This window comes from Natator depressus, chromosome 7, assembly GCF_965152275.1.
Source record: "Natator depressus isolate rNatDep1 chromosome 7, rNatDep2.hap1, whole genome shotgun sequence".
Taxonomy (NCBI): Eukaryota; Metazoa; Chordata; order Testudines; family Cheloniidae; genus Natator; species Natator depressus.
The window spans coordinates 95,256,370-95,279,247 of record NC_134240.1 but is presented as its reverse complement, the minus strand read 5'-3'; the positions used below and the strand labels follow the sequence as shown (position 1 = coordinate 95,279,247).

At 41.6% G+C, this 22,878-nt stretch overlaps 1 protein-coding gene across 1 annotated transcript in view; it reads left to right on the top strand.

Annotated features, from left to right (window-relative positions):
* Nucleotides 1-517: 517 nt before the first annotated feature.
* Nucleotides 518-22,878, top strand: part of ADGRA1 (adhesion G protein-coupled receptor A1) — a 468,757-nt gene continuing 446,396 nt past the window's right edge. Inside the window, exon 1 of the mRNA XM_074959108.1 lies at nt 518-833. Coding sequence (XP_074815209.1) covers nt 613-833 — 221 coding nt within the window. The 5' untranslated portion in view covers nt 518-612. The remainder of the gene's footprint in view (nt 834-22,878) is intronic.

The following is a 22,878-nucleotide window of genomic DNA, read 5'->3' as shown; positions in this document are numbered from 1 at the left end:
AGTTCCTTAACCACAAGCCCATGGTCAGGATACTCCCAATGGCATCTGCCCACTCAGTTCCGCTCTCCAAACCCACAGGGGGAGGAGTAGGCTGGCTGTAAATTGGGTTCCCACGGTGCCCCTCAGCCTCACGCTGTCATTGCCCCGGGGGGCTCGCCCTGTGCAGCACCAGCCCAGGCCCTACCCCTTGCGAGGTGGGGGCCAGACGGCAGCGAGCCCCGCCAGGCGCGGACCGAGTGAGCTGCAGCCCGGCTCGCCCTCTCAGCCCGGGGGCGCTGCCCGGGGCTGGTGGCGGAGCCTGGCTGTGGGCGGGTCGCGCTGACATCAGCTGGCGGGAGCGCCCCTCTGCCGCGGTGGGAGGCGCGCTCCCCTCCCGGGGGAGTTTTATTCCGGTGAGCGGGAGGGCGCCGCCGAGGCTCCTGCTGGGCGTGACCGGCCGCGGGTCCGCCTGGTCCGGCTACCGCGAGGGCGGGGGCCGCTGCCTGCCCCGGGGCCGCGCTGCCGGCAGCGGGTCTGTGCAGGAGGCGTGGCGGGCACCGAGCCGCCCTCGCAGCGGGCTGTGCGCGGAACTTGCCATGAGCAGCGCAGAGCCGCGGCGTCCGCTCCTCCACCATGCACGGGCTCTGCCGCTGCCTCTGCTTGGCGGCCGCGCTGGCGGGGCTCTCCTGGGCCAGCCGGAACTGCCCGGACCTCATCGTTGACAGCTGCCTCTGCACCGCGGAGCGCTCCAAGGGGCCCGGCCGCCAAACCGTCCGCATCAAAGTTGTCTGCAGCGGCGGGGAGTTGGTCGAAACTTTGCAGCCTTCTCTGCTGCCGAGCCGCACGGTGTCTCTGTAAGTACAGCCCGGCTGGGCTGCGGGGGCACGTGTGGAGCCTGCCTCGGATAAACAGCCGGTGTGGGGGTGTGTGAATGGAGCTGGCTAGGCGAGCGTGTGAAAGGAAACCTAGCTGTCAAGGGTCTGGCTTTGCTGCTCTCTGGGCCGGCGGGAGGGGGTCGGACAGGGCTGGACTTAGGATCAAGAGAGGCAAGCCTCTGGCTAATGCAGGAGGCAGCGGGTCGTGCCTGGGAGACAGCCCAAGTTGGAGGACACTTTGGGCGCCTGGAAGTTGAAGTGTGAGAGCCGAATACCTCGCCGAGCTGCTCACCCACTCCAGGTGGGGATGCATTCCCTCTCCCAAAGCGCACACGCATCCCCATGCAAACTATGGACACTAATCTAGTCACTGGTGTTTCCAGACAGCTGTCACAGCTTCGAAGGGGAGGGGAAAATTTGGACTCTAAAGAGCGTGTTATTTCCTTTCTGGGAGAGAAATGAGAGTAGTGGACTAAGGAAGCCCACCTAGGAAAAACGTTATAAACTAATAGTTTGTGCAGTGTCGGTCTCAAACCTTCTGTAAAAGTTTGAAGAAAGCTACTTCTCTGCTCCAAAAGAGGAAATGGTTCAGTGTGGATAACAAATTATGAAATATACATCAAACATCTTAATCAGAGTCAAAATGGAGTAGAAACTGAGATCAAACTGGGTGTATGCAGTATAGCTGTAGCCCAGTCGGGCCCTGGATATTACAGAGACAAGGTGGGTGAGGAAACCTGAAGAAGAACAGAAGTTGGTCCTCTAAATATATATTACTCACCCACTTTGTCTCTCTAATCAACCTGGGTGGGCAATTGTGACTCTGGCCCTACTTTTAAAAAATATTTGAGTTTGTTTTCACTTCTAGCTTAAAAACTCTTGTTGGTATTTTGTTTGTTTTTGGGAAGCAGAATTTACTACAATGTAAATTGCATACTACCTTGTAAGGTGGTTTTGAAAATGTTAGTGATAGCTAAGCTGATTAGACCAGCTGATGCACCTTTAAACTTGAAACAGGATAATTTCCAACCCCAAGGATGATTAAAACATGCCATCTGTACTGCAGAGCTGCATTTTAAGGGTTATTTAACAAATTATCTGAAACTGATGTTTTCTTCTCTAATTACAGTTTGGAAGCTGCAATGTCTACATTTTTGTCTGCATACATTTTTGGTTGTATACATACTATTTGGAATAGGTCAGATCTGTTTGTTGTTTAAGTAATCCAGTAGTGGGGAAATGACTCACAATTTGTGCATTGTTGACTTGCATGTGTTTTGGAAATAGGCAACAAATATAGTGTTGTCTATTGCACACACATGAACTTGACTATATGATATTCATTGTAAGTAAACATAACTAATGGTATTTTGTACCTCTATCACTGAGATGTTAAAGTAATGTTCCTATAACAGGACCCAAGCATTAACATTGTTGGCATTTTGCCCTTTTAGATGATGCATATATCCAACTGATCCTATGCAATTGAATTTAGTTCATTTGACAGCTCATGCTGGGAACATCTCCACTGTTCACAGTGCTTTCTTTAAGTCAATACTTTTAGGAGGCAAGTGGTAAAGATAGTAATTTATGACATCTGGGGAATTTGTGCTTGTAAATGTGCAGATGTGCTGAGTGTGATCCAGTTCAGGTTTTGCTAAAACTGATTATGCAGATCTTTCATCTGGGAAACTTGTGCGTCTTAATATATAGATACGATAACTACACTTCTCAAAGAATTTTGCTGAACTGAGGTAGAATAACTTTATTAAATCAACATAAGTTCGTAACTACCATATAAATGCAATGTTACTTTCACAGTTTATAATTTTCTTTAAGAGCATAAAGCATTCTAACTTTCCAAAAAGATTTTGTGCAGGCTTAACTACTTTTCTCCATTACTTAAGACATTTCTAGAAACTCTCTAATTGTGCATGTCTACAAGGTGTTCCTTTGTGCTTTATTTTTAAATATTTATTTGCAAAAAGTTCTCCAGACTTTTTGGAAACACTTCTTTTATGACCATTTATACTTTTAAACTGTATTAGAAAGTAAATTCAGCATACTTAATATAGGATTAACAGTTGAAGTGTTTCAAATAGGAGTGTACTATTGAAAGAAGGTAGTGCAGGAATAAATATATACAGGCAGATCCTCAGCTGACACAAATTGTCATAGCTCCAAAATGAGGAGCTGCCCACTAATATCTAAGATTTAAGGCACTAGTCTCAAGGTAGATAATACCATATAGTTCAGAGGACACTCAAACACATTTGTTCAAGTGTCAGAAATACACTATGCTACATTTTTGAAAGTGACATATGAAAGTCACTTAATCTTAATAGGTAACTTGTTATTTATAGCTAACTGATCAAAACTGTGAGAGACATGGTGGGTGAGGTATATCTGTTATTGGACCAACTTCTGCTGACTTCAAAACTGAATGTGTGTTAGAAGTTTTCCATTTCTTATGCTCAAAATTGCTCTATTTAAGTGAATAAAATGTTGTATGCCTGCTAAATGCCTCCTTTTTAAATTACATGTAGTTTAAGGAGATTACATTTTTTCCAAGACTAAATCTGTAATTAGAAGCTAATGCTTGAAGGTAAAACAAGACTTAAAATTTGAGGTGTAAAAAGATCTAGTAAAAGAGCATTTGCTTGCAGACACGCTGCCTATTTCCACTCAGTTTTATTGGCCTACAGAGAAAGCTATAACATATGGAATACAAAGTCTTGGATTGCTTTAACAATTAGGAAATATAGATGTGAATAAAGGTCAATGTGTGTTGCAGATGTAGTAACATTAAATAAAACAAGTGTAGCAAATTATTATAACATTTCATATGATTTTAATAATTCATTCAATAATAGTTGCTTTTTCTTTTTGGTGCTATTTAATTGGAAGGGCAGATCTACGGCAAATTGTTACAATATTCTGATAACCGTAGTGGGCAGTTATGAAAAATTTACCACCATCGAGAAGTAATACATATCTCTTAAATCAGTAAGATGAAGTTATAGTGCATACTGTATACTTTGTAAGTACATATGTACATACATGCTATGTGATGCAGTTTATCAACTAATTTAACACAATATGTATGTTTTGTTAGGGAAGAGAGTTTGTATTAATGTTTCTTTAATTGATTAACTATGGGAGTTGGTTGTGATGGGCGGACTTGGCAGGATTTGACATAAATTTTACTAAATGTCTTGGTAATTTAGGGTCTCGTCTGAAGTTAAGACTCCCGTTGACTTCAGTGGGCTTTGGATGGTTTCTTCAGTTTGAGTGGTGGGAGAGATTGTCACTGACTGGGCTCATACAGGTTTCAAAATCTTTACATTCAGTAATATCTGCACTATAAAATGTCAGGTGGCCCCAACAAATTAAGAGCATTTTACGAGAAGCAAAATTTAAGAAAATGAGCTGATCAATCAGCTGTAGCACCCTAATTTTTTTTTTTAAAGAAATTTTGTTAAAATTTTTTGGATGCACTGTTTATCTGTCTGTATTCAATATTTATCTCGGTGCCTTTGAAATAGGAACTGTAAACACTTGGATAAAATGGCTGTCTAATTTTACTATAGCTTCTGAAAGTAAGCGTGTATCTTCTGTTGAAATGGGTTTGTTCCGATCCACAGTGATACTCCTCAGTGACTTGCGACAGAGACTTATGTGCCTTCTGTAGCAGAGGGATTTCTTTTCGTCTTTCTACAGCAGTATACTGTTGTTCCAAAGCTGTGTTAAATTACGGCATCTGCAATTTCCACATTGATACGAATATCTACTGATGTGCAGACCCACAATGAGTAGAAGTAACATAACGTAACGTTTCTTTCATTTTGCTTTTTGCATATTTCATTCATTTGTGTTTAGAGTGGATCTTAATGGGATTTTTATATCATGTGTTCACTTTTCTTGGTAGTTGTTTATATTTTCTTAAATTGTGTATTTTGCTTGTATACTTTATTCTTATTTATTTTTGCTGTAATGGCCTTTAAAGTGTACTTATGGAGAAGGAGATTCATGCTGAAAAATGAGATGAGAATTGAACACCACAAGTCTGGTGTTCTTCAGCCTTTCTCAGTGCCCACATTTCACTTCTGGACAATAAAGTTGGTATAACCATGTTGGTGGGTGTGGTGGTTTTTTTTTTTTTTTTTTTGAGAGAGAGGGAGAGAGAGACTTTATTACCTCCGATGGCAATGAATAAAGACATTTGGCTGGATTATAAAAGGGACAAAATAGTGTTCAAGACAGTTGTAGTTATGTAAACTAATGATGTGGATAATCCAATCTCAGGTTTCTTGAGTGTCCGCAGAGGTCAGCAAAAGGCTTATCCTACTCCACATCTGTGCAGATCAGTCTGCAATTGGCTAAGTTATTGTCCACTTTTTGAGGCAAGATGCTTGATGAGAAGGACCAATGACCTGATCTTTTATTGTTCTTATTGTTGTGTCTAAACTTAACTTAAAGTTTAGGCAGATCTTTTTTTTTATTTCTCTTCAGGTTTCTATATTTTTGCTGTTGTCAAACAAGATCATCCTGTGACCCTGTCCATCTAAGTCTTGGAAGCATTTGCCTGCCATATAACTTGTTTTGGCTGTCCACTCCATAATACTCTTTTCCCTAGTGGGACAGGAGCCTTTTGAGCACTTCAGTATTCTTCCACACTTCCTCCTTCCAATCACAAAGACTTTGCTTTGTGTTGATCTTCCATCTGGCCCTTTCAGATCCTGTCTATTCTATTCCTTGAGTGTGCCTGCAGGCTCATGAGTGTGCAACAGATGAGATACTCTCTCCCTCATGAGCACTCTAAATTCTGGTTGATTGTGGGAGCTTGCTCTTGAGCTGATCATCCAAACTGTCACAATATTACTAAACAAGATGTATTACAACTTTTTGGGTAATAACCATTGGTTTCATTGTCTCATAAAAAGGTGTTCTATAAGAGTTAAGAGAGTATATAATTAAATTTTACTTGTTTAAATTAAACATATGCCCAAAAATACTGACCAGACTTTTTTTTTTTTATAATCTCCATTCACTATACAAGTGGGTATTCTAGATGTAAAGATTTATTGGTAAGTGAATTACAGTGATCCATTCAGGACCTTGCACTCCTTGGATGCATGTTATTGCTTTTAGATGTTAGTAGGGAATTTTGGATAAATATGGACTGCTGGATCAGCCCTCGCTGACTTGTGGACCTACATAATGCATGTGGATTAATGAAAATCCTTATCATGCCCTAGACTGCTTGGTTTTACATTTGGATCTCTGATGCAATTGAAAAATGTGTAGAGACGCAATCAGAAAGGTCTTTGCAAGCTATGAAGTGGCTCTGGAGTCATTTCAGTGATGGTTGGCTGCATAACATGATAGTTGGTCCTGTTGACCTCAGATATACACAGGCAACTCGTTTATTGCAAAGCACTGTGGTCTAGAGGTTAAATCACCTCTAGGTCATGAAGAGATCTAGGTTTTGTTCTCAGCTCTAGCACAGAGATGCTGTCTGATTTTTTTCTTCTTTTTATGAGGCAAGCCATTTACCTTGTCTGTACCCCTGTGTGTGTTTTTTTTTTTTTTGTTTTTGTTTTTTTTTTATGTTCTGTAAAATGAGGATAAGGCAGTCTTCCTTCTTGGCTTGTGAATCTTTATTTATTAAATGTCTTGGTAGCCTTGGCTGGAAGGTGATATAATTTCAAAATATTACTAAAATTCACCTGTTTCTGATAGTGGTACATGATTAACTTACTTTTTCCTTTGAAAGAAAATCCAGCACTCTTCTCACACCAAGTCCCTTTTTATGGACAAATTCTCCCTCAGTTATCCCTATGCAACTCTGTTGTCTTAAATGGGGTTACACAGATTTCACTAAAGGTAGAACTTGGCCATTAGTAAATAACTATCACAAATGCAGTGGATGTGCTGAGCTGAAGACCCACATTTTCATAGATCAGTGGCCACGGTGAGCCCCTCAGATATTTAATTTCAGAGATGCTCTGTTACGATAATGATAATACATAGTTTTTTTCATACTCAAAGCACTTTGCAAATGTTAACCAATTCTCTAAAGGCTGGATTTACCCCATTTCCCTTGTCCCCAAATTACTTAAATGTTATGTCACATCAGCACTTGCTTTATATACTTTAAAAAACAAAACAAAAAACTACTTCATTTGTTTCATGCCCAGTCTTGTCTCTTCCTGTTCTATGCTGCGGTGGTTCATAGCGGTTGTTATTAATTATATAGCAAATAAATTTTACTGCACTGCACTTTTACAGTATAAAACACATTTCATGTCCCTAAGAGCCTACGATCTAAGTTATCCAAGGCTAGCAAATGCAAGACAATATTTTAGGAAGGCAGGGATGAACAAAAAAAGATTATTGGTGAGAAGATAATGGAAAAAGAGGGTTCCTGAGAATGGGTTTCAAAAATGTTTTAATAATACTTAGCCCTTGCATAACACTTGTAATCTCTAGATCATTCATAAGGCACCGAATAAAGACAGATAAGTTATTATCCTCATTAAACAGGTGAGGAAACTAAGGTGAAGAGAGCTAAGTGACTTGCACATGGTCATACAACAGATCATTGTCAAACAGGAATAGGAAAGCCAGATCTTCTGGCTCCCTATCTATGTGCTGGACCATGCAGCCTCCCAAAAATCTGTTGGAGGGACAATCGGCCATGGTGAAAGAAATTCCAAGCATAAGGAAAATTGACAGAAGATATGAGAAAGTTGAAGTGAGTGGCAGGGAGAGGTGAATGGGGAACAGGAGGAAAAGAGAGTAGACATGTCAGGCAGGATGAGATTTGTAGGGCATTGTAGGTCAGCCTAAAATTGATTGTTTTTCTTGGTCTAGACATACCCAGAATGAGTACAAAATACCATGAATTTAAATGTTTTATTTTCTCCATTAGACAGACACGCTGGGTGAGGTTATTTCTGGGGAGGGGAGAAGGAGCCCTGAATTCTCTATTTAATTTGGCAGTACCTAATATAATAACTAAATCCTGACATTTTGGTGTTCAAATTGACACTTAGCCATGCTGATACCAGTTTTTCATGCCAAAGGAACAATAGAGGAGCTATTGTATTGTTTTTTTTTCATAATACATTCTTAAATATATAATAGGGTCTTTTTTTCATCTTTTTCATTCTGACTAATCTAAGGATAATAAGTGATCATTGCAGTTCCACAGCCTAAACATTCTATCCCTGTTCTTCTAGACAGGTGACTCTTTAGAGGCCCAGGACTGCAATCTTTGCAATCTATTATTATTTGGATCACTTATCTATTTGGTCATTTCACTAACAACATGGAATATATATCAGAGACTAGGCAACTTGCATATCGCTGGCTTTCTAATTTTGGGGTAGACTCTTTCCAGAGGGACAAAAGACTTAAGATTGCTTAGGAAAAATAGGTATATGTAAACATATATGTATATATCTTTAACAGGGAAGATAGACCTAGGTAAAGTGTTATGTTGCAAATTTGCTCCCTCATATGTAGGTTTCTGCCATATGGGATAATTTGCCAGTTGATCCATTATTGACCTTAGTTGATTGTCAAGCTAGAAGAGATTTGATAAATGCCACTGCATGTTTTGCTATGTTAGGCCAATATGTGCTGCACAGATTTATTTTTAATGCCCAAAGGATATACGCGGCAAAAAAATCAAATTTGTGTCTCAAGTGCATGTACCCTCATCTGTTGTGTCTGGGTAGGGCCCTATGTTTGGATCATTGGCAGTTCTAAGGCAGTCAGTAACTGGGGGTGGGATTCACAAAGGGAAGGAGGCATTGCAATGTGGAGCCTAATAATGCCAAACTTTTAGGGGCCTAGAAAATCATAGGAATGCCTTTGTAATCCACAAAGCCTGAATTAGAGGCTTAGGCTCTCTATACAATGAATGGAGAGAGAGAGAGAGAGAGGCGCCTTAGCTTTCAGTCCACAAAGCTAGCATGCTAGGTGGGAAGCTGCCTAGGATAGCTAATGGGAGACTTCAGCCAGAGGGGTGAGGGCTATGCACTGCCCCTCTCTCAAAGATAGGCACCTAAGTTTGGGCTCCATGGGGGAGCCTAGCTCTGCTAGTGATCCATGAAGTAAGGGAACATAGGTGCTCAGCTGCCTGAGCTGCACGTGGAATTCTAGTCAAAAGAGCTGGGGTGGAGGAGGGAGGATCTCCTGTCTAATGTATAGCTTGGTGGATAGGGTCCTCACCCAGGACGTGAAAGACTCACAGGTCAAGTATTCTACCTGAGGGTAGAAGGAATTTGAGCAGGAGTCACCTACCTCTCAGGTGAGAGCGCTAACCACTGGGCTATAGAATATTCTGATGTGGGCACCTTCAATCTCTCCTCTTGAAGTTGTTCCACTTTAATTAAACAATATTAACTGGGCCAGAGAGAGAGAGAGAGAATGAGTCTATAGCCAAGAGGTTAGGGCATTCCCATGAGAGTTGGAAGATCCCTGTTCAAATCCTTTCTCCTTCTCAGTAGGAGAGGGAACTAGAACTGGGGATTTCCCACATCCTGGCTGAGTACCCTATTCACTAGGGCTAAAGATTACAAGGGAGGTTTTCTCTCCCCGTGCACACAGCTGTCTTTGTATGAACTTGCCTGAGGGCCCCGATATGGTAGGCATACTCAGAGATCACGCACTGGACTGGGCCCACACATACAACTTGGCTAGCTGAACTCCTGTCTTTCTAGTTTGTGAAACACTCTGTGGCTTAGGCAGGAGATGTCTGGACACCTAGCATGAGGCAGTAGTGCATGTGCTCAGGCAGGGGATAGGTATCCAGGCACCTAGAATGAGGTGGCAGTGTGCGTGCCCAGAGGAAAAAACTTAGGTGCCAAATGAGTTTAGGCTCCTACAGTGTTAGGTGGCAGCCAAGTGGGAGTTTTGTGAATTGCAGTGGTGCCTAAAAATGGGAGTTAGGCACCTAAGTACCTTTGTGGATCCCACCCTTGGTCACTAGCTGAAGTCCTGCCCGCCAACTGGTTATGTCTCTTATTCCAGCTCTCATCGGTAACTTTTATGCATGTGGAAGCTCTTCTTAAAAGAGACTCTAGGAGTTCATGCCTCTTGGGGATCATAGTATCTTTTTCCAACTACTGAAAGGGAACTTTTCCCTAAAAAGCAGGTGATGAAAGTGACTCTCAGAAGTAACATTGACACATTTACAGCATTGCTGGAAATCTTAGTATCTTCCACATGTTTTTCAAGGGTGATCAAACTATAAAAATGTACAAATGGGGATAGTCAGGGGCTGAGTGTCTTCGCTGGTCATGAGGCACAGCTTGTACACACAGTTTTCATGTGACCCGGAGAGAGAGTGAAAATCTGGGCCTCCAAAACTTATACCTACTATCCCAAGTGAAATACCTCCCCCCAAAGCTATGCATATTTGATTTCCATTGTCACATCTTCCCTCCCCTCAGTCAATTATGCTCTTATCAATTCTGCCCTCCCCAATCAGATCAATCATTTCTGCTTCGAGTATCTCTTTGTAGGGCTCTGCTGCCTCCCCTTCTGCCAGGACACTCTGCACATTGCTCCCTCTTCTTCTTAAAGGAGCAGCAGCTCTGAGGCCACTATGCTTCCTGCCTCCCATCTTGTGAAAAAACTGCAATTTAGGGCTGTTCTACTCCTTCCCTGTCCCCTTCCTATCCTGTGACACATGTAGTGGTTTCTCCAGTCACTCTGCTCCCTTTGTTTTCTCCCTTTCCAGAAAGAACACTTCTCTGTGGCTGCCTCCATCCCTCCACAGAAGGACCCAGCAGCTTCCTGAGTAAAACTTCTGTAGACATAACACTGTTTTCTTCTGCAGGGGCCTTGTCACAGCTGCTCAAACCGGCCCTGTTCCAGATAATCCATCCTTCTTTCCTCAGACTGTGTTTTGCCCTGCTTCTATTATACACAGCTGTTTTGTGGCATAAATCTGGAAGCTAAAAGGGCAGATTTTCTCCACTAAGACAGCTATTCTGCTCTAACAACTCCTAAGACGTATTTGTGAGGCTTACTGGTTTCTCTCATGTACACCTGAGATTCAGAGCACTGTACTGACTTGACATTCAGAATTAAACCAGCAGTGAAAGTTTTCAAGCATGCCTTCTGTCTCTAATTTTGTGTACAACTGCCACTTGATATCTTAGCTCTCCTTCATTTTCATTGTCTCTGACGAGTAATTCTACAGCATTAGAAATACATAAAATAGTCTGCTAGCTATCTGCCTCCCTAGTCATACTGGACCAACCTTTGTTTCATTGGCCAAGATAGAGTGTGTTCCATAAATTTACTTTCAAGTTCTTGGGAGTTAATGCGGAGTTGTAGATTTCTCAAACACTTTCCTGCTCTTTTGATTTTCTCTCTCTCTCTGATACACACACACACACACACACACTCTCTCTCTTTTCTTAGTATAGAGAATATTCACTTTGTTTTTTGATTTTGAGGTAACATGCTACTGTTCTCCTTTTCAGTAGTTCCTACTTTGTTCTCCTGCCTAAAACTGAGCTGAGAGATTTATCTCTAAATAGTGAATGTACTTCATGCCATTGCTCCACTTCTGATGTTTTTATTATAGTTTAATAACATTGGTGATAGTTACTTGTCTGTATTAAATTGGACTTATTCTTTTTCAGATAAGATTATGTCCACTATATAAACTGTTCTGTCAGTAACAAAACACAGGCAGGAGAAGACTTGTGGGATTTGTTGCTGTATGCTGGCAGTCTTATTATAAAAACCTATGAAAAAACTCTGAGATTTACCTCTGGGTCTGATAAAATTTAGCTCTTGCTGTCAGGTAGCACATAAATAAGAATGTCCTTTTTAAACCTTTTTTTCTTTTTAAAAAGCTGCCCCTTGGTAAATCCTGAGGCTTTGGGGTTGGCTGTATTTTACCTTCCAGAGTTCTCAATATACTGTCTTGAATTCCCCATTACACTCAGGCCCTTCTGGCAATGTAGAGAGGCCTCAGCATAACTGAGAATCAAGCCCACTGCGATTCTCTTCATTGTTAATGCAGCATTATAGCTTTGAAAAACTTTGATGGCCTAGGGCCTCCAGGCCTACTAGGATATGGACCTTCATGGTTCTCCCTGGCTAGTGAGGAGTTTGCTGTAAAAAGAAGGAACCACAGAATCAAGGTAGCAGAGGTGACCCTCTTATAAATAGTTTCTTTTATGTAAAGATGAACCAATTCCAATTCAAAATAGGTGCTTCAATGTTTGTTTCATAGACCGGAATTGTAACTGGAAAGATAAAGGGATTTATATATATTGGAATTAAAGTAAACGCCAACCTAAATAATAGAACGGGAAAATAAACCTAAACCTGGTAATATCCTAAAACAAGACCTCAAAAACTGGAAACAGAATACACTGTTGTCAGAGGAGCTAAACAGTTTGTCAAATTTGCTATAATTTATTAGACAATAGATTTTAATTGAAAATTAATATTAACTCTAGCATTTTGTATGAGGGCAGAACAAATATGCTACAAACTCACTGGAAAAGCTCATAGACTTCCAGGCTAGAAAGGACCGTCCCAATCATCTAGTTTGACCTCCTGCACATTTGCCGGCCATAAAACTTCACCTACCCACTCCTGCAATAGACCCATAACCTGTGGCTGAGTTACTGAAGTCCTCAAATCATGATTTTAAGGGTTCAAGTTACAGAGAATCCACCATTTACGCTAGATCAAACCAGCAAGTGACCCTATACCTTTGAATACAAGAAATGGAGGTTAGATTACCAAACCTCAAACCTGAACACAATTAGCCTTGCAGCTAGAGCTGCGTGAAATTTCTTCTTTTTTTTTTTTTTTTTTTTTTTTTTGGGACAAAACATTTTTGGTGACTATGTAGAATCAGTGACACCGAAACATTTTATGCATTTGTATCTGATTTACCAAATTGTTCACTTTGGGGGTGAAAAAAAATCTGAAAAAACTGAAATGAAATATTTTGATTTTTCAGTTTGAAATACTTGTTTCAAAATTACCTTTAATTCTTTAAAAAAAAAAAAAAAAAAAAGTTTCCAAAATTGCCAATGAACTGAAAAGGTCACTATTCACTCAGCTCTACTTATAGCATTTTGGAAAAATATAGCAAAAATGATGGGAAGGATGCACCCTAAGGAGTGTGTGAAACTTTCTCTCAGTTATGGTAACTTATCAACAGCACAACAAAAACCAGCTTCAGCTTTTAACACTCAGACATACTAGGACACAAGGTCAGTGCTGACTAAAAACTGAGTTTCCTTGCAATAGTACCTAAAAGTTACTTGGGGCAATGCATTATTAAGATTCTGAAAACAAGTATAGACATTCTGAGTATCTCTTTGCCCTCCCACCCCCCAAAACATGAGCCTTGTTCCTCTTATCTTTTACCTTTTGGTCTAAAGAACACCCTACTTAAGAGGCTCATTCTTTGTTACTTCTCCCACTAGCCAGCCTTTGCACATAGTCACGCTCACCTTCTGCTGTTGCAGTCTGCGTCTGCACTGTTGCATCCACAAGTTTCCTCCTCCTTCCTCCCCAACTCATTCTTCTCTTCCTTCCCATACTCTATAGTCTTTCCTCCCTTCCACAGATGTCCCTCTGCCACAAAGGTCTTTCCGAAATACATCCATAGTGACCCTGTGTTGATTTGCTCCATTGTATTTCAGTCCCCAGACAATCCCTCTGCTTTTCAGTCTCCCTTTCTCACCCTCCCTCATTCAGCCCTAGATAGTGGATTGCATTCCTATTCCTACTTTCTCCTTCTCCTCCTCCAGTTTCCCCTGTCTCTGACATACCCAGCTCTACCCTCCATTTTAATCTGATTATTTCTGCTCCCTCCTGCCTCTTTGCTCCCATCTCTGCCTTCTCCAGTTCCTCTATTCTCCACTGCCAACTGCTGGTTCATAAACTCCATCTGCCTAGTAGAAGACCAGAGCAGTCCTACTGTCATCGCTGCAGTTCCTCCTCTCTTCTCAGTTCATCATCTAAACAATGGCTAGGAAATGGGAGGAGAATTCTGAGTGTGGTTTCACTGAGCAGTAGCCTCATGGTGGCTCTGTTGCCTCCCCTCCATCTGTCAGCTGGAAGGAATAGACACTGCAATCTTCCTTGCCCACCCCCCACCCAGGGCTGGGTGTTGATGGCATGCAGGGGTGAGGATAGGGTGGCCAGGTGCCTGGTTTTTGACTGGAAAGTTCAGTCAAAAAGGGGAGCTGAAAGTATCCAGTCATATCTACTGACTGGACATGCAAAGTCGAGTTACTGTGGACAGGGGTGGCGGGGAGATGTGGGGTCATCACCTGTGCCAGCCCCTACTCAGCCGGGGACACCTCCTACTTGCATTGGGTTGCTGAAGCTCCCAGCCATGGATCCGCAGGCAAGTCCCTCCTAACCTGGGCAGAGGAGAGAGGGGAATAGCAGCGAGTGATGGGGGAAGGGGGGGGGGGGAAGAGGAGCAAATGGGGGATGGGGTTGGGGGGGGGAGATTTTGGCACTCTTTAAAAAAAAATATTACAAAGTTGGCAATCCCGGGGGTGGGGCGCAAAGAGGGGAGGGAGAGGAGTTCCCCTCTTAATCCTTTGCAGCCCCATGTAACTATTCCCATGACTCTGTTACAGAAAACAAAGTATGCAGTACGTACATAAAAAGTGTAGCAATTTGAGGATGAAATCTCTCCAGAATGCACTGTTACTTCGGTTACTGTCTTTGAGCCAGAAAACTAAAACTTATCTATATGCAAAACAAATCTAAGTTTAAAAGACAGTTTTCCTCCTTTCTGTGGTATAGCTGGTATTGCTCCCAGCCTTTTTACAAGCTTACCATGGCATTTCACCTTAAATCTAATTAATGAATTGTTCTCAGATATGGGGGCTGCGGCTGACAAAGCCATACTACTATTGCAAAAGCCACCATTTCCCATTTATACTGGAGTTGGGGTATAGAAAAAAAAGCACCATTGATATATCCACTAGTGTTCCATTTATTGATCAGAAATGCGTGAGCATTTTAACCAGCTAGATTCTGAACTTCTGGTCTGTGATTAGCATTACTCTATTAAGCAAACTAAAACAATGGCTGGTTTCTGTTGTAGGAAGACAATGATTGTTATTCCATCAGCAAAGAAATCATCAATCTGAGATTGAGTGAAATTAAACAAAAAAATTAGGAAATTGTGTGGGTTCCACCCACCAACCTTCCTCTCATGGGGAGGCTCCAGAGCCTTTTCCCTTCAGTGGCAGGAAGGTTTGGGCTCTTAAGGACACTGGCAGGTGACAATCTTCACGGGATGATTCTGTGACCTTACTTTTCTCTTCAGCAGCATGCTGCTCCCATTGCTGCCCACTTAGAATTTGGAGTGAGAGCACCTCATAGATACTCCAGAGTAACCAGAAAACCTTAGGAAGCCCGTGAGGATTCAAGACTTGGGACAGAAATATCAGAAGATTCAATCTCAGATGCTAACATTTCATCAAATATAAAATGTACATGAGCTAACCCAGACAATGTATTGAATTAATACTTATTGCTACTTATTAAAATGAGATCTTATTAAAGATATCTCTCTTGTATTCACTAATCTTCAAGGTCTATGTCAAGGAAAAACTAGAACATCTAGAACTATGCTCTTCGCATTATGACAGTAAAGAAGTGAGAACATTTTCCCAAACCAGCAACTACATTAATTTTTTCTCTGTTGCTTAATATGTCTTTAAAATTCCCAATTAATTTCACAATAAACATGATGCATAGGTAAACCCTTTGGTAATATCAAATATTCACAAAAATGCAGATGTGATCGTTTATTTTGTCTCCATTCTGTGCAAGATCGTTTGTTTAATAAAACTAATGAAAAACAATAGCTTTTTATGAACAAAAAATAACAATAAGCAGTAAATAAATGAGAGATGCATATTTGTTACAGATACACATCAGTTGTTTATCTCCTTGAATACTTCAGGGTAAGTGAAGTCATTGTTTTAGAATACTTCATGCTCATCAGGTTATCATTATAAACTTGTTTCTAATTGGCTATTCTTCCAGAAACAATTTCTGATTCATTTGTGCCCCCATGTAATTATTGGTTCATTAGATAATCATGTCATAAAATAGTGTTCAAAGCAACATTTTATACTGTTTAAATGTAAATTGCTCAGTAAGACATCTTGATTTTTAAGTATTTTTTTTCTTTACTCAAGAATTACAGTAGCACCAGTAACTTGTGTAGCATGCTTCTTTATAAATATATTAAAAATAAGATGGAAATATTTAAAGGAGCCTAAGAAAATTAGGTTCCCAAATCCCACTGAAATTTACCAGTATTTAAGTGCCTAACTCTCTTAGGCTCCTTTGAAAATCCCAGCCTAATATTACTAGTTGATATCATTATGGCACCTAATTTACAAATGGAATACTTGATTTCAAAGATTTTTGGTAATGAAAATGAATCAAAGGCCAGGATCAAATTTTGACTAAATTAAAATAGGTAATGTTTTATTAAATTATAGCTTTCCAAAGCACTATTTCAGATTAGGTAGAGTCTTTCTCTGAAAAGTGACTAAAAATAGTGACTAAAAATGTGACTAAAAATAAAGGTTCTGTTGGCCAACATGGGTTATGAATTGCCACAGATGTGTCTGCATTGCCTTCAATGGGTTTGCATAGTTACTGATCCTGCTTGGAACTTGCTGAATGTGGTATATGGATCTTTAAGAACTGTGACGTCTGTGTTTTGTTACAGTACCTTCTACAGTCTGGAGTGTTCTGGGCTGGCAGAGTTCAAAGGACTTACCATTGGAAGTTTTTGCAACTAGAGCTGGGTTGCAGACTGAACCCAGTGTAAGCGGGGGAATAGTCCCGCTATTGTGGGGAACTTTCCTGGCTTCTGCACTATCCCGGTGAAGTGGGCTAGCGAAAGGATCAGAGTCCTCGCTCCCACTTCCTTTACCCAGTGGCCTTCCTCCCCTTGAGGACTCCCCTTCCACTCTCCTGTCTGGCAGAGTCCTCGTAACCCCAACAAGGCTGGGCCCAGGATTCCTGGGGGGCTCGACCCCCAACCCTGCTGTGGTCACCTAGGACAGGGGCTAGGGTCTCCCCACTCCGGGGTACTCTCTCTGCACAGGGCACTTCTCTGACCCACTGACCATTATATACAAGTTAAAGCAAATGCAAGTTATTTAATCAACAATTAATTTTAAAAAGAATAAGGAAAAATGGGAAAGGTTAAAGGAAACACATCAACCCGCTCTGTGGCAGGGAACATCACAAACATTGGAATGTCAGGGCAGTTCACAGTCTGTTCCTTGTAAGTCCCAGGCCTCCTTCTCAGGCCCTGGCTTTGCTGCAGGGATGCTGTGGGTTGGACACTTGCTCTGGTGGTGGCCACACGCTCTCAGGCTCTAAGTGGTAGGACCCTTCTTCCCAGTGTCGCCCCCACCCTGTCGGGGTTATGATCCAAGCCTGGCCTGCAGAGCCTCTTGGCTGAGGTGCCTCCCTGTGCTGGGCTCTCTGCCCAGGGTCCCCCTCGCTCTCCCCAGCTGCTCACTACACCCAGCTCCGGACTGCTCCAGTCCCAGCTGCACCACTCTGTCTCAGAGCTGCTGCTTCTGCTGCTCTGCCTCCAGCTCCCTGGGCTGCTTCTTTGGCCCCTCTGGCTCTGGTTGCTGCAGCTCTGCTCTCATGACAGGTCTGCTCTGCAGGCTGCTTCTGTGACTCTGCTCCCAGCACTGACCTGCTTCCTGGGCTGCTTTTCTGGCCCCTCTGGCTCTGGTTGCTACAGCTCTCCTCCCAGGGCAAGTCTGCTCTCTGGGCTGTGCCTCTGGCTTTGGGGCTGCAGCTCTGCTCGCAGGACAAGGTCTGCTCTTTCTGGTCCCTCTGGATCTGGCACAGCTCTGCTCTCTAGCTTAGCTTGGGCCCGTGCTTTCTCCTTAGCTTGGCCCCACTCTGTCTGACCCAGGCAAATCCAGCTCACACGGAGGATGGGAACTCCCCTGGCCTCCTGACTCCCTGATTAGCCTGCCCGCCCTGTCATTCAGGCTGACCTGGAGCATTGGCCTCTCCCCATTGTTCCTGGGGACTATCAGTCTCAAGGTCCTGGTTTCCCATAGACCCTTCCCCTTTTAGTACTGGGAGCTAGCCAACCAAAACACCCCCACTGAATGTTAGTAAGGGGGCAACAGTACCCTTACACCAGGATCCGTGTTCACATCGCACTCCCCGTCATTACCTGGCCTGGACTGGGAAAGTTAATGTTCAAACCAGCAGATTAAATTTGGTGAGGAATCCTGGTCATGTGCCACTGGAGGCACGTTGTACGTACGGTAAGAAGATAGCTTATAAACAAGGGACTAACTGGGCTAGCGTAACTTTTTGTTACTTTCTTCTTGTTGTTATGATCCAATTAATTGTTGTTTTTAAACTACAAAACAAGGTTAGGTGATGAGATTTTGGGAGAAACCAGAGTAAGCTATTCTATTTAATGATATACAAGAAAGACTAGAATAAATCTCAGCTAAACGGAGAGAAAAGCATTAAAACTTCTTATAACTTAAGTGAGTATATCCAACTCTGAAAGCACACAGGAAGCGAGTTTAAACAAAACTGTGCCATTTCTATGCTGTCAGTTTGCAGGGTAGAACAACACATTCATTATAGTCAATGATATAGGGTTATAACCTAATGCATAGAGGCTGAACTGTTATATTCTAAGAGTTCTGGCAAAAATGAGTTGAATGGTCTGCTTACGTGGAGTATAGGAAAAATGTAGATGAAATTTAGTCACTTTTAAATAGTTATGCATAGAAATATGACAATAGCACATTGAAATATTCAAAACCAAGATTTGAATGCGTGTATTGGGTAAAAATAGACACCTCTGACTTGGTGGTTATAAACTAATTAAAAACTTTAGATATGATCTTTAATCAATCATTTATTGGTCGCTTGAGATAATTCAGTAGGGATGTGCATGGCAAAGGACAAGTAGGAGAAAGGAAACAACATCGCTTGTTGAACTTCTCCAATACCTTTCTTGGGTGAAGGGTGAGCTGCAGCAGGAATTCTGCTGCAAATCTCCTTTCTGACTGGTTACCAGGGAGCTGAACTGAAAGCTTTTCAGGATGCAGGCTCACTTGCCATGTGTTTGTACAGTACCTAGCAGAAGAGCGTTCCAGTCCTGAATGAGGCCTCTAGGCACTACTGTAATAAAAATAAAAACCAAAAGCCACCCTCCCTATTGGTTGGTCTCATTTCCTGGTGACTGATATGGGGCTATATGGGTTTTCCTTTTGTTCTTACTCCCCTCTACCTGCCTCAATCTGAGATCCAGTTCTTGTTGTCCATAAACATTGTGAGTCCAATTCTTCATTGTATTATGTATTCATTTGCACTTGTGAAAAGTAGGTGCACAATGGGTGTAAAAGCTACCACATCAGAATTGTACAGCACCTAGCAAAAAAGGGGGACTTCTTGCTATGTACAGGTGTAAATGGCCACACAAGGTATAAAAACAATGGACCAGGGCCTTGTTTTGCTTCTACTGATAAGGCATTGTTAATGGGGTAGATGTTGGTCACTTGCTTAACAAGAGAGGTTGTGGGATAGTGGTTGTGCCACTACCTGTATCGGGGTCACTAGGGTTAAGTTTCAGCTTTCCCTTTCTGCAGATACATAAGTTCACGACTCCTAGGCTGCCTTCAGTATATGCTGGTGGTAATAGATCCTATTCCACCTGTTGGATTTGGGTCACTGCTCCTTTAAGCCACAATGCACGTGGGGGAAATAGCTAAAAAAATTCTCAGTTTTGAGTTTGACTAAAGATTTTCATCCAAAAATTCAACTTTTGACTGGGGGACAGGAGAGAGTGCGGGAAAGAATCACTGAAAACTTCCATATACTGTATGGCTTTAAGGTTTTTCAATCAGATCTAAAATGCACACATGCAAAGTACTTTTTCCTTTTTTGACTCAATTAGCCTCTCCATGTTGCTTTTGTGTCCGGGGGGCCTAGCTAAACAGGTGCTCAGACTATAAAGATCTGTATCTCTGAGCAGGTTAGCTACAAAGTACCAGTCTTTCCCTGTGCTTAGGTGTAGGAGAGGGCTCTAGTTTTCTCCCCTGTTGCTACTGGCCCATATTGATGTGGTTGAATGGAAGGTAGACTAACTACTCCTGCACATAAGCCATCATTAGGGACTGATGGATGTTTGTCTGTGACAGGGCTTGCTGTGTACCTTGGCCACTTCTTCATTGGAATGTATAAGCAATCAGCCTGATGGCTTGTGTCCTTAACTTGGTGTTGTGGAACAGGGCTTGGCAGCCTTGAGTTAGGGATGAATGTAAGGGCATGCCCACCCAAACTTTGGCTTTCAAGTGTTAAGTTCCAAAAGTATTGCAACCAACTCAGTGTTGTTCCATATTAGACCTTATTCTGCCTCATAAAGATTAATTGATCACCGAGTTGCTTTAGGTGCCAATATTCATGACCTAACTTTATTTATGTGCCAACAAAATATATTTCTGATTAGTGATATGTACTTGATACTTTAAAAAGGCCCATTTCCCAAAGCTGAAAAACAATCATGAGTAAAATTGAGTGGAAGGAAAAATGTAAACACAGAATGTGAATAATTGGGAATTGTTTGATTAGATGCCCCCCCTCCAATTTCTGCAATCCCAAAAGAACCTTCTTTGGGTTAAAAAAGAAAATCTTGGTTAAGGATAAAATACCACCTGATAACTTGCACCCAATTATTATAAATATTGGCCAAGGAGCTCTCTGAACCTTTATTGTGGTTTTTTTCCTTTAAAAAACCCTCTAAATGGGCATCATATTTGTATGCAGGCAGAAAAAGGTTTAGTTAGAACCAAACTGATTCAGAAGGTGGTGATGTATTTCATACACAGTTTTAAAAAATGGAACAAATGTTTATCACTGAGGCAGATGCATTGGGCAACAAAATGGCAAATCACTTAATTTTGTGAGATCTTTTTGAAGTTCTTCACAGTCTGCTTTGGTCTTAACTATCTTGAGCAGTTTAGTATCGTCTGCAAACTTTGCCACCTCACTGTTTACCCCTTTCTCCAGATCATTTTTGAATAAGTTGAATAGGATTGGTCCTAGGACTGACCATTGGGGAACACCACTGGTTATCCCTCTGTATTCTGAAAATTTACTATTTAATAAGGTGGACATTTTTAACAGTAAGCGTAATTAACCATTGGTATAAGTTTCCAAAGATGGTGATGGATGCTTCATTGCTTGAAGTCTTTAAATCAAGACTGGATATCTTTCTTAAAGATATCCTATAGCTAGGGCTTCTGTTTATAAGGGTGCTGTTATTTATAAATATATTTTAAAAGGTTTGGATTAAATTAAAATGGAACTGGTTTTAACATTAAGAGTCAATGTGTTATTTAATAACTCTCCTGGAATTAGTTTTTTCCTCCAGGGCTTATCAATAATTTGGTGCAACATGTTAGTGTGTCCTAACTTTTGTCATGCACAATTGCATGAAGAAGTCATAAATTCTGTACCAGGTAGTTCTGCAAAATGACAGTCACATGTCCAGTGCCCCTTTTTTCCTAAGTTACACCACCTACCTTTGAATGGAAAGTTGCTTTGTTGTTTGTACTGTCATTCAGTAAGGGCTTGATACCAGTAAAAGGCAAACCCAAATTGATCCAAAGAGATTCCAACCCCCCACCCCCAAAGTTATCTCCCAATATGGTGGTGGTTTTGAGCAAATTGGATTTGGATATAGTTTGGATGCTCTTGTTGAAACACAGGCTAGACAGTCATGTGGTGTGCAGCTTATCAATGTTTTGGTTTGGTTTTTGTTGCATTTCCTTGGTCTTTTCTGGGTAACCAAAGAGAATTGCAGGAAGCTTGACAGTGGAGAGATTCCTTATCATATTTCTTCATGACTGGGAGGGTAGAAAACAATTATGCTCCGCTTGTTCCAAAAAGGCCATTTATGGTTTCTAGGGATAAAGAATAAGTGTAGCTCTCTGGGCCAGGTTTGGTTCCCATTGAGCACAACTATTTATTTGTCCTAGTCCAAATATACTGAGGAATTTTGAAATCAGTTGAAGAAATTATGAATTCTGATCACAAATTATTGCTTATTAAAGAAACACTAACCATTTAAAAAAATTACAGCCAGTATTCAGGAAATTAACATGTAAATGTAAAGATAGTTGATGGATAGGTAACAAAACTACACTTTTCCGTAAGATACATATTCAAATGAGAAACCATAATAAATACACTATTACTATTACTTGGTATCAGAACATTTTTATCCTAGAAACACTTGGAATAATAATAATTTGTTCTCATAAGTGTACTTTTTGCAAAAGAAAAGATGGTTGATTTAATAAAAAGAAAAGGAGTACTTGTGGCACCTTAGAGACTAACCAATTTATTTGAGCATAAGCTTTCGTGAGCTATAGCTCACTTCATCGGATGCATTCATCAGTATGCATCCGATGAAGTGAGCTGTAGCTCACGAAAGCTTATGCTCAAATAAATTGGTTAGTCTCTAAGGTGCCACAAGTACTCCTTTTCTTTTTGCGAATACAGACTAACACGGCTGCTACTCTGAAACCTGATTTAATAAACTGCAACTTTGCAGAACAGATCATTATAAGAAGTCTAAAGTCAAATCCTCAGAGATGCTCTTGATCAGTGGTTCTCAACCAGGGGTCCAGGGCCCACCATGGGGGGCCGTGAGTAGGTTTCAGGGGGGCCGCCAAGCAGGGCTCTCATTAGACTTGCTGGGGCCAAAGGAAGAAAGCCAAAGCTCCCTTGCACAGAGCGGAAGCCCGGGGCCCTGAGCCCTGCCACCCTGGGCTGAAGCCGAAGCTTGAGCAACTTAGCTTTGTAGTCCCCCCTGTGGCATGGGGCCCTTGGCAATTGCCCTGCTCGCTACCTCCTAATGCCAGCCCTGGCTTTTATATGCAGAAAAACAGTGGTTGTGGCACAGCTGGGCCATTGA